The sequence below is a fragment of the Strigops habroptila genome, chromosome 12 (assembly GCF_004027225.2).
Source record: "Strigops habroptila isolate Jane chromosome 12, bStrHab1.2.pri, whole genome shotgun sequence".
Lineage (NCBI taxonomy): Eukaryota > Metazoa > Chordata > Aves > Psittaciformes > Psittacidae > Strigops > Strigops habroptila.
The window spans coordinates 8,808,115-8,822,039 of record NC_044288.2 but is presented as its reverse complement, the minus strand read 5'-3'; the positions used below and the strand labels follow the sequence as shown (position 1 = coordinate 8,822,039).

The following is a 13,925-nucleotide window of genomic DNA, read 5'->3' as shown; positions in this document are numbered from 1 at the left end:
CTGTGCTCTTGACTTGAAGGAGTTAGACCCACTGCTTAGCTAGGGTCATTCCCTTGCTGAGCTGTTCGTCAGGGGTGGGGATGAGGGGGCTCAGCCAGTGCTTCCAGCAGAGCTCTTCACACTTCTCCATGAGAAATTGCTGGCTTGAGGGAGGGGAATTTTCCTGAAGGTAGGAATTGCATTCAAGCTTTGCCTTGGCTTTGCTGCCAGCACAACGCTCATGGCTTTCATGTGCTGCTGCCCATCTCAGAGCAGAGGTTCTGGAGTGTTGGGATGAACTCAACAGCAAACAGGATCTGGGAATTAAGGCCCAAAAATCAGTCAGCTCTGGTACAGCTGAGTAAGCGTATTACCTAGGTTGGTCCAAGCCTCTTTAAATCAATGGGGAAAAATCTTCTGTTGCCTTTAACTGTAAGGGAAGATAACATTAAATCAGCTAAGAAAGGGCAGTTTAGTAATAGTGCCTGAATTAAACACACCCCAATATGAGATATGGTCAGTCACAAGACATAAATTAAAAATAGGTCCAAGAACATAACTTGTAATTCCTGTGGGTTTTTTAAGTCCTCTTCCTCTTCTTAATGATAGTTTTCCTCTCCCTGGCTCCTGGAGAAAAAGCCAGTCAATGAGAGAGGCTGATTACCCGTGCATGGAATGTGCATGTAGCATCAGCAAGCTGTGCTCATTTGAACCATTCCCTTTGTCTACCTGGGTAGCATTCAGTACAGCAGCTGGGAAGCAGCTGGTTGTTGTAGAGCTTTTGCAACCCTTGTGGTTCCAATAATATTCTGTAGGCAACATCTAGGATCCTTTTGGTGTGGCTCAGATGCAGCTGCTGATTGTTGGTGTGAGCTTGATGGATGTTGTGTGTTAGTAGATACAAACTACATGAGATCTCTTGATATGATGCAGCTTGTGCTGGGATTTTTGGCACACAGCCTGAAATGATACAGCTGTTCCATGAACATTAGGCAGATGAATCACAGCTTTGCTGTGGACCCAGCCTGCACTGGGTGAGCTGGGACCTCACTATGGAGTGTGTGGAGCTATGGGACAGAGAAAATGGTGGCGTGGATCACTTGGTCACCCTCGTACGCCCCTGGGAAAGTCTCTTGTGGGCTTCCGGAAGCATGGAGTGCTGCATTGTGGAGCAGGAGAAACCCCTGTGAAGCTCCTCCAAAGGCAATGGCAAAGGGTTGCTCTGGGCGGGACTGGCAGCTGCTGGATATAACACTGAGTCATTATTTGTGTGTAATGTATATGTGCTAACATGGTTCACTTGCTGCTTTTAAATGATGCCCCACGTTATCTATGCCATCTGCCTCCAGATCTTCTTTAATAATATCCTATAAACTAGCCACAAGGCTGGGATCAGGCCAGCATAGTCCACACTCTGCTCTCTGCTCCGTCAGCTTTCTTCAGCAATGATGCTGGTGAAAACAAAGTCCTGCCTGTCTGGACTTGGCTCCACAATTAATTTCTTCTGCCTAAAGACTGTTGGTGAAATGCTTATTGCTTTTAGTTCATGACAGAACAAACTCAGCAAACATATTCTTGTAACACAGGTACCAGAAATGGGCATGTTCAGTGTTGATGCCTGTGGTTAGTCTGGGTCTTGTTATTTAATAGCCCTGCTTGCAAAGAGCTAATATGTGTAATGCTTGTGCTGGGTTCATTCTGAATTAGAGCCAGCATCCTTATGCTGTTTTTTGTCCTTCATTCCCCACGCTATTACTGCTGAACCACCAAATGCTTTGAAAGGAACAAAACCTCCACTACTTTCTGGTTCCCCAGAGCTCCTCAGACCATTACCCCATCCTCTTTCCAGTGAAACCTGCCCCTTAACCACTCCCTTGCTTTTGTATTTTTAACCACTGCCCCATGCAAGTCCTTCCCTTTGCCAGTGGCAGCCACTTCTGCTCAAGCAGTTGTGCAGAGCTGGTGAGGTTGACTTCCCCTGGAAGATCCCCAGAAGCTGCTGCAACATCTCTGCTTGCCCCAGCATCTCTGTGCTTTGGTGCTGTGGCCACGTGCCTGCAGCGTAGCATGTCGCACCGTGCAGGGCGAGCAATGCTCAACAGGCAGGCGCTTATTTGAAGTGTGAAATTTCCTATCCCAAAATAGATGATGAGTTCATCTGCAATAGCTAAGCATCCTCCGTGCAGGCAGTCACGTCATCATTTGGGATGCTCATGTTGTGTGAGCAATAACCACTGCTGCTGTTCTGGCCCAGTTCTGGTGCTGCTTTCCAGCAAAGAGCTGCCAGCAACTGGATGTGCCACCAACTCAACCTTCTCTTCCCCACTGGTTTTTGGTGACTGAGATGAGATCTGCCCTCCTCACTGCCTTCTACACCCATGGCTACAGACCCTCCGGGGTACCCCATGCTCCTTGTCACTCCTGTTGTGCTGCCTGTGATTTAGCACCACTCTTCCCCTTGGTCAGCAAAGCAGCTAGTGGAATTAGCATATGATAGTTCATCCCTGGCAGCCCCAAGTCCTTAACACTGGTTTGACACCTCTGTTGACTTCCAGCTGGTGACCAATGTCTGCCAGCAGGATGAGCAGGTCTTCTAAGCTTTAGGTGATTTATGGCTTCTGCTGGCTTGAGTTCATGTGGCCTTTGAGCTTTCAGCTCACTGGCAGTGTGTGCCACCCTCTTATTTGGAGAGAGCCATGGGGAGATTTCCCCATCCCTTCCCAGCCGCTTCCCTCTCCGGTGGAGCTGTGTTGGAGCAGGGTGGCCACACACAGCCCGATGTGGCAGGGAACTGCACTGGTTGATTTGCATCCTGACATTAGGAGAACAGGGAAGACCAAAGGTTAGAGGGGAATGACATAGTGCACAAGCAGCTTGAGCTACACGTGCTGTGCTGCCTGCTCAAACGTGCTTTTATCATTGCCTTGTTTCTTTTGCACATGAGAAGGATGGGGAGGGACGGGGTGAGTTTAACAGGAGAGAAATAGTGAAGGGGATGGAAAAATGTGGGAGGAAAAGGAGCTCTGGAGTGCAGCACTGCAGTGGAAGAGGGTGCAGAGTGGTCTGAAGCACTCTGTCTAGGGGAAAACACAACTTAGAAACAGTTTGTACATTAAAATGTGAGTTTCCTCCCTTTGTCTCTTTCTAGGGAAGCTTTTTTCCCCCCATCTAAACTCTAAACCTGACTTTTCTACACACAATATTTTTTCCCTTGGCATTCCCAAGGGAGAGGTTTCTGCCCTGCAGAACTTTGTCTTCCTTGTGTCGTGCGTACAAACATGGGGGGGAAAATGGACCCTTGGGGAACTGGAAAGGAGGAATGATCCAGCACAACAGCAGAGAAATAATGTTTGCAGCCTGAGACACTCAGTTGCTATCTAAGCAACAGTTTGCCTTTGCACCACAAACAAATGTTCCACTACTTTCTGCAGTTATAAATTCATACCTTTGGTCTGAAGCCTGCTCTCCTTTATAGGTGTGATACCGTAAACCATGTGACTGCCTGGAAATGTGTCCCGTTATCAGGATTCAATCACCACAGCAAATAAAGGTGAAACCATAATTGCAGGCTCTGCTGCTGGCGAGCAAAGCTCATGCAAGGTGCCATTGCTCCGGGCAACCAGGAGCAAAAGGCTCCTTTAGGAAGTTCTCACAGGTTGCTCCTAATGAGTGATTAAATGATGAGCAATGTGCTAAGTGGACCACAGTGTAGGAAGTTGTGTTCCCTTCTAATTATGGAAGGGCATTTTAACAATCCATTTGGACAAATATCAGGAGAAAAGCAACAACTCTAATAACTCTTTACTTATAGGTCAAGAGTTTCACTAGGAAAAGCTGCAGTTAACAGATGAGTGATATCCTTGCCTCTGTGCAGCACTGAAAATGCGATTGGCATGAATCAAGGACTTCTGCCATCACAGAATCAGAGACTGGTTTGGATTGGAAGTGACCTTAAATCTCACCCATTTCCAATCCCCTGCCATGGACAGGGACACCTTCCACTAGACCAGGTTGCTCCAAGCCCTGTCCAACCTGGCTTTGATGCAGGATGCTGCAGCAGCCAAATCAGTGCCTGAGTCGCTGAAGGGCTTTCCCAGATTGTGGGACTATTTCTGAGATGGTTGTGTTATTTTCAGGAGGTTTTGTCCTGTCGGTATCCTAAAGCTCTAAAAAAAAAAAAAAAGAGGAGGATTTTGGATGTTTTTAAACGCTTTCAAGGTTTGCAAGTAAGCTGCAACCAGTGATGGTTTAAGTGTGGTGTAAGCGGTGGAGAGCCTCTGGTCAAGCAGCCTTTGGAGCCTGCAAAATTAGCTCCATTCATTTCCCAAATGACCACTGATTATACAAGGACTCCTCTTGGTTTTCCAGCACAGAAAGGTGAGCTCTCTTTATTTTTACAACTGGTGCATTGCCTATAGATCTTTCTCACGCTCATGCAAGGATCATAGCACATGAAAGAGCCGCTTGCCCTTCAAGCCCTGCCCATAAAAGTTTTCCTTTTATTGCTTTGTCTGGGTTTGGCAAGGCTGAGCTCTCTCCAGTGACCTGCTCTCTTGGTATGTGATTGCTTCCCAGCTGAATGTAGCTGTGTGCACAGTAAAGGTGAAAACAGGAAAGCCAGCTGAGGTTTGCTGAGTTTATGAAGAGCTTGATTAGGACAGGCAAGTTCAGAAGAATCCAGTGTCAAGGGTTTTAAACTGTTTTCATGACGTAGCCTATGCAGGAGGTCATCCTGAAGCCCTCATGATGCTCCTCTGGGTACAAGCCTAAAGGTCTCCTTAGTGTGCACTGGGTGAAGAAATGTGGTTCTACAAATCACCCAGAGGTGATGGAGGAGCCAGCCAGGCATCGATGGTGCTGCAGCCTCCAAGTCTGAGCATGTCCTACCCCTCCTGAGCTAGAGAACATGACTCCGCTTTTTTTTTTCCCCTCCCAAAGAGTTCAAAACAACAAAACCAACAGCAAAATACTTTGAATTTGGCAGTTATTCAGCCAGTGAAGCAACGGGATGGATAAATTCCACCCCATCACTGGCAAAATATGTGAAGTGCTGTTGGTCGCGCAGGTACCTTGGCATGAAGGAAAGCATCTCCTCTGTCCTGGTAAAACCCCCCTTGCAGCATGTCTGTAGGCTCAGCGTGAGGCACTGGCTGCTGCTTTTTTCTGTTCTCAAATCTTGGTCAAACCTTTTACCTGTGAAAACTGAACTGCTGGGATTTCTGCATCTGAGCATAACTGAAAAACTTGCTCCTTTCAATGCATGAATGGGCAAATTAATCTCTACCTTATTTTTAGCACTGTTTGCATCATAAAAAGTTTCCCTTCTCTCTCCCACACCTCCCCCTGTGTGTAACAAACTTGCAGTGGCTTCTAGACAAAACCGACTTCCTGTGGTTACATGGATGCCACCCAGATGATGTCCCTTCCTGGGGGCACAGAGGTGGCTCCAGGTCCAGCAGCCCCATGTGCTCTCTCTGGCTGTGGCTGCAGCTGGCTGGGGCACAGGTCTGACCTCCCGGGTCACTTCTGTGCCTGTGCACATTTCTGCCCTAGACCTGTGTTGGGTAGTGGTGCAGGGTTTGAGCTGGGGGGGATCCAAGGCAGCAACCCTGGCACCCAGGGGGTTCCCAGGTGGATGAATCCCTCCCCAGGAGGTGGACCTTGGGGCCAGACACTGCGGTGGGGGGACAGCCATGTCAACACCCTCCAGGCTGCTGCCCTGCAGAGCTGGGATGAGGCTGTAGGAAGCTGCTCTCTGCCTGGTGCTGCCTGCTTTGGGTTGTCTCAGACAAGACCAGTTAATGACTAACTGGTGCTGCAGCAACCCTGCCCAGCATCTCCCTTCCCACACTGCCCATCCACCTTGCAGTGCTGGATCCAAATCTTTTCCCCGTGCTGGATTTGAGACCCACCACCACCTACTTCCCATGACATGTATTTTTTCCCCTTCTTCCCTGGGTAAACCCCACATCTGTCCCTGTGTGCCTGCAGGTTGAGTCATACCAGATCCTGTGCTTGTTCCAGCCCTTTGGGTTCGATTTTCCTCTCCTGCAGCCTGATGTTCTCCTCAGTCCACTGTTGCTCTTGCTCAGTGAAAGTTACTCCCCAGAGGCCAGCAGAGCACAGCTTTGTTCATCACAGGGGTTTTCCAGGCAATGTCAGATGCTGATGGCTGCAGCTGGAGATATTCTGCCTCAGCTACACCAGGCTCTTGTCTCTCACCCCAGATGATGAAATACCATGTTGAGCCTTTCCAGCCTGGAAGTATGGCAAATGAGTAAAATATGCAGGGGAAAACCAGTTGCTTTCCCCTTGCCTTGTATTGTGCACGTGCTTTCTTTTAGGCAAATGTGAGTTCTTTAGTTAAGGTGTTCACTGCTGATCTTATCATAGAAGTTGATGGCGTCACTGATGGGGACATCCATAGCAGGGTCTTGGTGTGTAGGTTTGCTTAATAGCAAAGCCTGTGACCCTGCTCTGATGTGCAGATGCTGGCAGATAAAAATCAACTACCCCACATGTGCTCAGGACCTGGGACAAGCAGGATTCCACCCATCAGCTGCACTGGGATGAGGGGGCGTGGAAAATGGGAACAAACTAGCAAATTCCATGTGCTTTCATGACTCATGAAAAACCCCCTCCGACTGCCTCTGTCAACAGCACGGCTGTTCGGGTATTTCTAAGGAATCTGGAATTCATTCTTGGAGCAATCCCATGAGAAAAAGTAAACATACCGTATATAAAACATCTTTATTAAAACAAATATACAGCACTTTATATACAAAAATAAAATGTACAAGAAAATAGACCATTACAACTTAGTGATTCGATTCCTAGGTATAACACATACACTAGAACCTCTCCCATCCGCGCTCCCCTGCTCGTGCTGGCGCAGGGGCTGCAGGTGCTGCCGCTAGAAGGGATCCCAGAAAGGCATGGAACAAATAAAGAGTTCTGCCCCTATCAGTGCAAAAGTTGTCATGCATCAGCTCTTTGACTATTATGTGGAAGTACATATGGCATGCCTACGAGCAGATAACATCCTATGAGCGGACTTGGGTAAGTGCACTATGTGGAAGCAAAGCCTAAACTGGATTTTCACATTTTATTGGTCTAAACTATTTACGCAGTTGAAAGATCCAAAAGATGAACTATGGGATGGAGTAAATCAAAGAAGAGAGGGCCAATTAGTGCAATTTTCCTGACTAAGTGTACGACAGTCATTAAGCTCAATGTCACCAGTGTTGGACAGGTAAGCAGCAACCAAAACTAACAGGTCAGAGACTCATTTGCAGCGTGTCTCCTAAACACTCCGTGGGTAAAGTGCTCATCACATCTTGCAAAGGGAGGACAGCGTCTCCTCCCCTGATCTCCAGCACACTCAGCAGTACCCCACCAGGTCACATCCATCAGCAGAAGCTTCACCTCCAAAGCGATGACAAGATGTGCACTGCAGATGAGCATCTCTGGAGCCAGGAGTCCTGCTAGTGATGGGATTCCTTTCTCCTTTCTAATCGATAATGGAGTTTTTCTTGCTAACTTTTTCAGGCCTAAAAGTCAAACGGAATAGAAAAGCTACTTTCTTCAGTCAGTAACAAACAATTTCTTCCATTCTCTTCAGGATTGTCAAAGTTTCTACCCAAGAGCAGTTTGTGGTCAGAGGAAGCCAGGGGTTTACAAGCCACAGGGAATGACTTGCATGGGAGGTCTCACTGTCTCCAGCCAGGGGAACTCGAGGCTGTTTTTCGGGTCAAAGAACCTGAACTCCAGCTCTCCTAGACGAAACCAAACACGCGTGAGTAATGAATTGCATGCAGCAAGAGCAAAATAGTGTATGTGTGTGTATACATAAATATATCTAAAATTGAAAGGGTGCTCTAATGTGAGTAAATAGCTTAGACTAATATTTTGCCACAATACTCCAAACACTCTCTACTGAACTGTCCTATTTCAGCTAAGTGGAAATTCTTCAGTTACATTGCAAGGAGTTCCTGAAAGCTGACATAAGTTACACATGTATAACCCTAAGACAAAGCTGTAGAATACTCTTACTAGAGGTAGTTTTTCTTTTCCTCTTTACCAGCAAATTCCTTACAGCCTTCCAACAGGCTACTTGGAAATCTCACAACACAGGGATGTGTGGATTCCTCCATCTGCATTGCTCCCGCCCAATTAGTCCTGCATGAAAACCCTGCATCAGCCCATGGCCTTGCCCGTTGGCGATGACTGAGGAGTCTGTACCTGAAGTTGTGTCGACCTCCCCGTCCTGCTCCTTGTAGCTGTAAGTGTTGCACATGGTCTGTGTGCCCGGCTCGTTGGTGAGGAAGCCTTTCCCCCCAACACTGGTGGTGTGCCAGTCTTGGGCTGGTTCGAGCAGCTGTAAGGGAGTAAGGAGATGGTAAACCCCACTTCTTTCCATGGGTGCGATGTTCTGTTTCTTTCCCTTAAGTAGGAGATAGGTCAACAAAAGAGATCACATTATATCTCCTCGTGCTGTTATATAAAACTTGGTTTACTCCCAGTTAAAAAAAAAAAAGCTAATGCAAACCAGTGATGAACTCCCCGTGTTATCAGTGGGATGAATGTGACACGTCTGGAAACACAGATTAAGCTCCATGTGTGCCAGAGGTGGAGGGAAGAGCAAAATAAAGTCTAGTGAACTTATGCAGACTCTAATACAGCAACATCTACTTCTAGCAGAGCTTAGCAGCTTCCTCTGACTTTCACATCAGTGTAAATACTTCCATGGATGTGTCCTCTCCATGTTTACAAAGTAGCCTTCTTTTTATATTTTTCAGGCTTCCTCATTAAATAAGAGTCTTGGATTACATGTCCAGCTCCTTCCCTTCCTCTCTTGGTGCAAACAACAACTTTGGCCAATTTTATTCTGACCAGACAGGCTGGTTTTACCTTAAAAATATCCGAGTTCATTTCCTCTTCATCTTCGTCTGTGACTGTTTTGTAAGTACATAAAAAAAGAGAAGAAAACAGACATAGATGTCAACTTTTTGCATGTTATCCCTTGCACTTCCGCTTCTTCCCCACACAACCCACTTCATATTCTCTTGTCACACACCACTACTACCTTTTACTTCCCCCCAGGGATGACATTGAGGAGAGGCTCTCCTGGGTTTGAGGTGCAGTGGCCCATCAGCACCTCCATCCCCACAGCCCTTCATCTCAAATGCTCTTCAACAACCCAAGACTCACCAAAGCAGAACCCACTTGGTAGACAGGAGGAAACTGATTTGCACCCCAAGTGAAGAACCACTCTGGTACATCCATCTCTCGTATGGTTTTCTCCATTGGGAAGCATGGTTACCTCTACTGTCACTACAGCACCCAACTCTTGTTTCTCCTGATGCCCACTGCTTTATCCCGCTGCCTTGCTTCCAGCCTGCCTCCAGTAGACCAGTGAAAGACAGGGGTATGAAAAAAGAAATACCCACCTTCTGAGGATGAAGCCAGGGGAGACACCTGGAGCTGGTAGATGTCATTGGTGCTGTCAGCCATGGTGATCTCCATCGATGACCTCCAGTCGGTCAGGGAGCCGCTCACCTCACACGGGGAGAGGTCTGTGGGATGCACCAGGAGGAATTGGCACTCAGGAGAGACATGACCACCTCTATTTCCTCCCTGCCTGTCTGATGGCACAGCCAGGCCCAGCCCCAAGACTTATCTTTGACTTCTGGTGCAGAGATTATGGGTTATGCACAAACGGCACTTTCCACTCTGCTCAGAGAGCTAAAAACCGAGTCTCACCTAAGGTGATGGATGTGCTCTCAACCTCTGCTTCCTGCCCCATGTAGTCATGGACGATGTAGCCACTGTGGTCATCTGCCAGAGGAGTGTTGGTTAGACTTTCTGCTGACTCGTCCGTCCTCGTATCTTCACAGGACTACAAAAATAAGGGTAAAGCATGAAAAACTTGCCTAAGAATGTGCAAGTTCCCATATGAACAAAAAAAAGGCATGAAAACCACCAAAACCTCTAGCTTTTTCAGCAGCCTCCACAGACACATACCTTTCTCTTGCTCCTGTTTCTGGCTTCTCTTGAAGACTTTGACTTCCTTTCTGTTAAATAAAAACAAGATGAACGTGAGAAAGGGCTGATATTTTAGGTGAGTGTGAGCTCTTGCAGCTTTGAGCCTTGCTCAGCAAGCTCTGCTGCTGCTGTCAGCAGCGAGTCCCAGTCACCTCCTGATGATGCCTTTAGACATGTTCAAAGAATCTGGGATAAAATGAACCGTACGTACAAACTGGATACAGGAGGAAAACTTTTCACGGAATAATCAGCCATCGGAATAACCTCCCCAGGGAAGTGGTGGAATCCCCAACATTGGACACTTAAGATCTGGCTGAGCAGGGTGCTGGGACATCTAGTCTAGGTCATGCTTTGCCAAGAAAGGTTGGACCAGATGATCCTTGAGGTCCCTTCCAACCTGGGATTCTATGAACTGTTACCACTGGCAACAATCAGTGTCAAACACTAGTGGTACCAACAGGTCTGTCATGACCCTGCCTATGTGGAGTAGGACATTTAAGTGATGTTTAAGTGCGGTAGCAGATGTGGTGTAACCCCAGCTGGATTGCTGAGGAGTTACCTTTCTTCTGATCCTTTGTCAAGGGCGGCAGCATCCTGTAGACCCTGACAGCACTGGAGCCTTTGTTGATGCTTTTATCCTTCACTTCTTCAATGTCAGGCAGTGAATTCATAGCGCAGCGGAAATTTGCCTTCCAGGTTTTTGGATCAGGATCTTTCTCACCTACTTTATATCTTCCTATAAATAAGAGATGGAGGGAGTGTTCAGACTTTTCAGTGCTAGTTCTTCCCACCACAAAACCAAATTACTTTTCTACTTTCTAACGTACACAGTAGTAGTTATAAATTATAACTACCTGAGATGTAAGTCAAGACAAAAAGTGCCTTGAGATACGGATGTGACTGAGGGACATGTAAAGCCAGCACACACCTGTATGAATGGCCCAGCTCCGGAAGAGGCAGGCATCCTTCTCCATGTCCCAGCCATGCTTAGCTGCATGTTTCCATGGGATTTGAAACATCATCTTATCCTGAAGTGAAACCAATAGAGATGTGAATTAAAAACTGTAAAGTGCCAGTTTGGAGCAATGGATTTAATCAAAGAATTCTCATTAGCAGCTCAGAAATTTTATAAACCCTCTGCTCTGTATCTTAATTAAACATCCACTGTCCAATCTATTTTATTCAAGGCATTTAAGGCTTTTAATGACATCTGAAACTGGGGAAAACCCCATGTATGGTACAGTAGAAGTAAGCAATACTGTTAAATTTATCCCAGAATCATTTAAATACATCCTACATTCATTTAAATTGCATCTAATCTATTAGTATGTCATAAGCTACAGTATATTTTCTAGGTACACTTTGGTAGAAAATCCCTTTTTAAAGTTATCCATAAGATCCTGCAGGAATCCTAAGGAAAACATGCCCTAGCTTAAATATCACCTTGGGATGGAGATGGAGACGTCAGAGAATGAGACCTGGCTCCATGAGCCCTATGCTACAGGTACAGGGATGTGGCTTTGGACCAAAAAATACAGCATTTCCTTCAGACCTGGGAGTCTAAGAGTAGCTCCTGAACTGGGGCAGGGAGTGTTACAAGAGATCTTGGAGTTTTCTTGGTTCTCCATCATGTTCGGCTTGCTTCTATTGTAATTTATCATTTCCCTCCTAGGAATTTTCCCAGGAAAAATGGAACTACCAACCTGTGTACCAACCAGAGCTACATTTTCTGCAAACAAAGGTACTTGTTTTTTAAACATAATGCAAATTTTCTCCATGTTTTTCCTTCGTTTATGATCTTGACTCCTGTTTAGCATCATCTAGAAACAAGGATGGTTAATGACACAGAAGTAATACTGATAATAGTAATAAACTGCCCTCACCTTGTTAATCCATATCAGTCCTGGTATTTTATTGGAATTAATCTGCATTTCCAACCAGGGCCTCATGCGCATTCTTGACACCGGCATCTTGTCTAAGGAAGAAGTAACAGGTCAGCAAAGTCTCCCCGCCGTTTGGGCCATTCTGCAGTGTCACCCCTCCCGTACCCTTTGTCCACCACCGCCATCAATGGAACCAAAGCTGCTTCTCGAGTCTCGGCTCCTCCTCGGCACCCGGTACCCACCACCCCCTTGCCGGGCACTGCCCCCGCCGTCGAGCGCCCAATGTCCCCAACCCGGGACATGCCGGGAACAGCGATTGCCTGGAGCGGTGAGTGCTGCAAGAGGGGAGCCCGGGTGAGGGAGCCCCGGCCCCGGAAGGAAGCCCACCGGCAGCGGGTGCGGGGACCGGGGTGGGACCCCCTTACGTGTCCCCCGACAGGCACTAACTGCACGGTCGTCGTTTTAAAAGCTTGTTATTAGTTAAGTTACGCCTCGGGGGAGGCGGGGGGGACCCTGCTGCGGGGGATTCCCCGGTAGTAACGCCCGCAGCCCCCCGAGAACCGCGCCCGGCGCTCCCGCCGTGCAGCCAGGGCGGGCGGCAGGGCCCTCCCCCCCTCTGCAGAAATAATTTCCTGTTTGCGGTGTTTGTTCAAGACACACGGAGCAAAACTTCCCAAACAACACAAAACAACACACTTCCAGCTTGCCCCGGCGGGACACGGGTCGGCAGAGCGCCGGCCCCGGGGCGGGTGGAGGCCACCGGAGCTGCCCCGCAGGGAGCGCGGCTCGGGCCGCACGACCCGGCCCTGGCGCTGGCACCCGCTCAACAGTAGAGCGGAGCCTCCGGCTGAGCCCGCAGAGCCGCAGCCGCGCCCGGACATGCCCGGCCCCGGAGGCGCGGGGGACATCCCGCCCTGTCCAACCCTCCGCGTCCCTTGGGGCTATGCAAGGGGCCGCTGCCCGCCGGAGGGATGCCCGGTGCCCCTAAACAGCTTCCGCATGGCAGAGCCTGGCGCTGACCCTTCGAGCCGAGCCGTGCCCGCGGGGCCGCTCCGACGGACTTCGCCTGGAGCCCAGGTGCCGTGCAAAGGGAGGGGCGAGCGACGGGACGGGGCGTACCGCGACCCACCTCGTTGTGCCGTGCGGTGTCGAGACCTGCAAGCCTGTCCGTGAGGTGAGCTGCGCCGAGCCGAGCCGAGCCGAGCCGAGCCGACCCGATCTCTCCTCCCCGCCGCCCGACCCGCCTCTGCCGCCCGCGGGGCGCGCCCTCGGGTATAACGCGGCGGCGCCCGGGATTCCCCGCCGCCCCGGGCTCGGCTGAGTACCGGCCAATCAGAGCCGCCTCAGGAGGCGGCCGCGCCTCCCATTGGCTGCCGCCGCCCGGCATCACTTCGGGGAAATCACGCCGTTGTAGCACCAGCGGCGCGGGGGGAGCGCCCCCCCCCAACAGCCGCGGCCCGACGGGGATCGAGGTCCCGATGGATTCCGGCCCCCGTGCACCCCGAGACACACAGCCCCTGTCCCATGGAGGGATCCAGTCCCCATCCCCACAGAGGGATCTGACCCGGGTCCCCACCAAGGGACCCAGACCCCATCCCATGGAGGGATCCAGCCCCTGTCCCAAGGACGGGTACAGTCCTGGTCCCTACTGAAGGATCCAACCCCCATCCCTGGGATCCAGCCCCTATCCCCCTGACATATCCACTCCCCACCCCCAATAAGGGATCCAGCTGCAATCTCTCAAGGAATCCAGTCCCCATTCCCCCAACAGATCCAGCCCATGCTCCCTGTGTGCAGCTGCTCTTCATGTGCATCTCCGGCAGCTGGACACAGCACAGAAATCCCAATACATAGACATGCAGACTTGCCACCAGCCCACAGCAACCTTCATAGATTAGGATAGGAAGTTAATGAAATGCCAGATCTGGATGAGGCTGTTGCTGTGTGGGAGCTGGTCCAGCTGTCTCCTGGTCAGCTTGCTGTGGAGTGCCGAGGACCTGAGCAGCCCAGTTCCCTGCA

General features: G+C 49.4%; 1 protein-coding gene across 4 annotated transcripts; it reads right to left on the bottom strand.

Annotated features, from left to right (window-relative positions):
• Nucleotides 1–7,566: 7,566 nt before the first annotated feature.
• Nucleotides 7,567–13,130, bottom strand: IRF1 (interferon regulatory factor 1). Of its 4 annotated transcripts, none has more exons than XM_030503925.1 (10): nt 13,036–13,130; nt 11,907–11,998; nt 10,952–11,051; nt 10,583–10,759; nt 10,003–10,052; nt 9,742–9,877; nt 9,429–9,554; nt 8,890–8,948; nt 8,221–8,356; nt 7,567–7,754 (listed from the first exon to the last, which is right to left on the bottom strand). In XM_030503925.1, exons 2-10 carry the CDS (start codon nt 11,991–11,993, stop codon nt 7,654–7,656), a joined length of 972 nt encoding a protein of 323 aa, XP_030359785.1. In that variant the 5' UTR covers nt 11,994–11,998; nt 13,036–13,130; the 3' UTR covers nt 7,567–7,653. The 4 variants fall into 4 exon arrangements, with proteins under 4 accessions (XP_030359785.1, XP_030359787.1, XP_030359784.1 ...); XM_030503927.1 differs by having other exon boundaries at nt 8,890–8,933; XM_030503924.1 differs by lacking the exon at nt 13,036–13,130 and adding an exon at nt 12,072–12,180.
• Between the last annotated feature and the right edge of the window lie 795 nt (nt 13,131–13,925).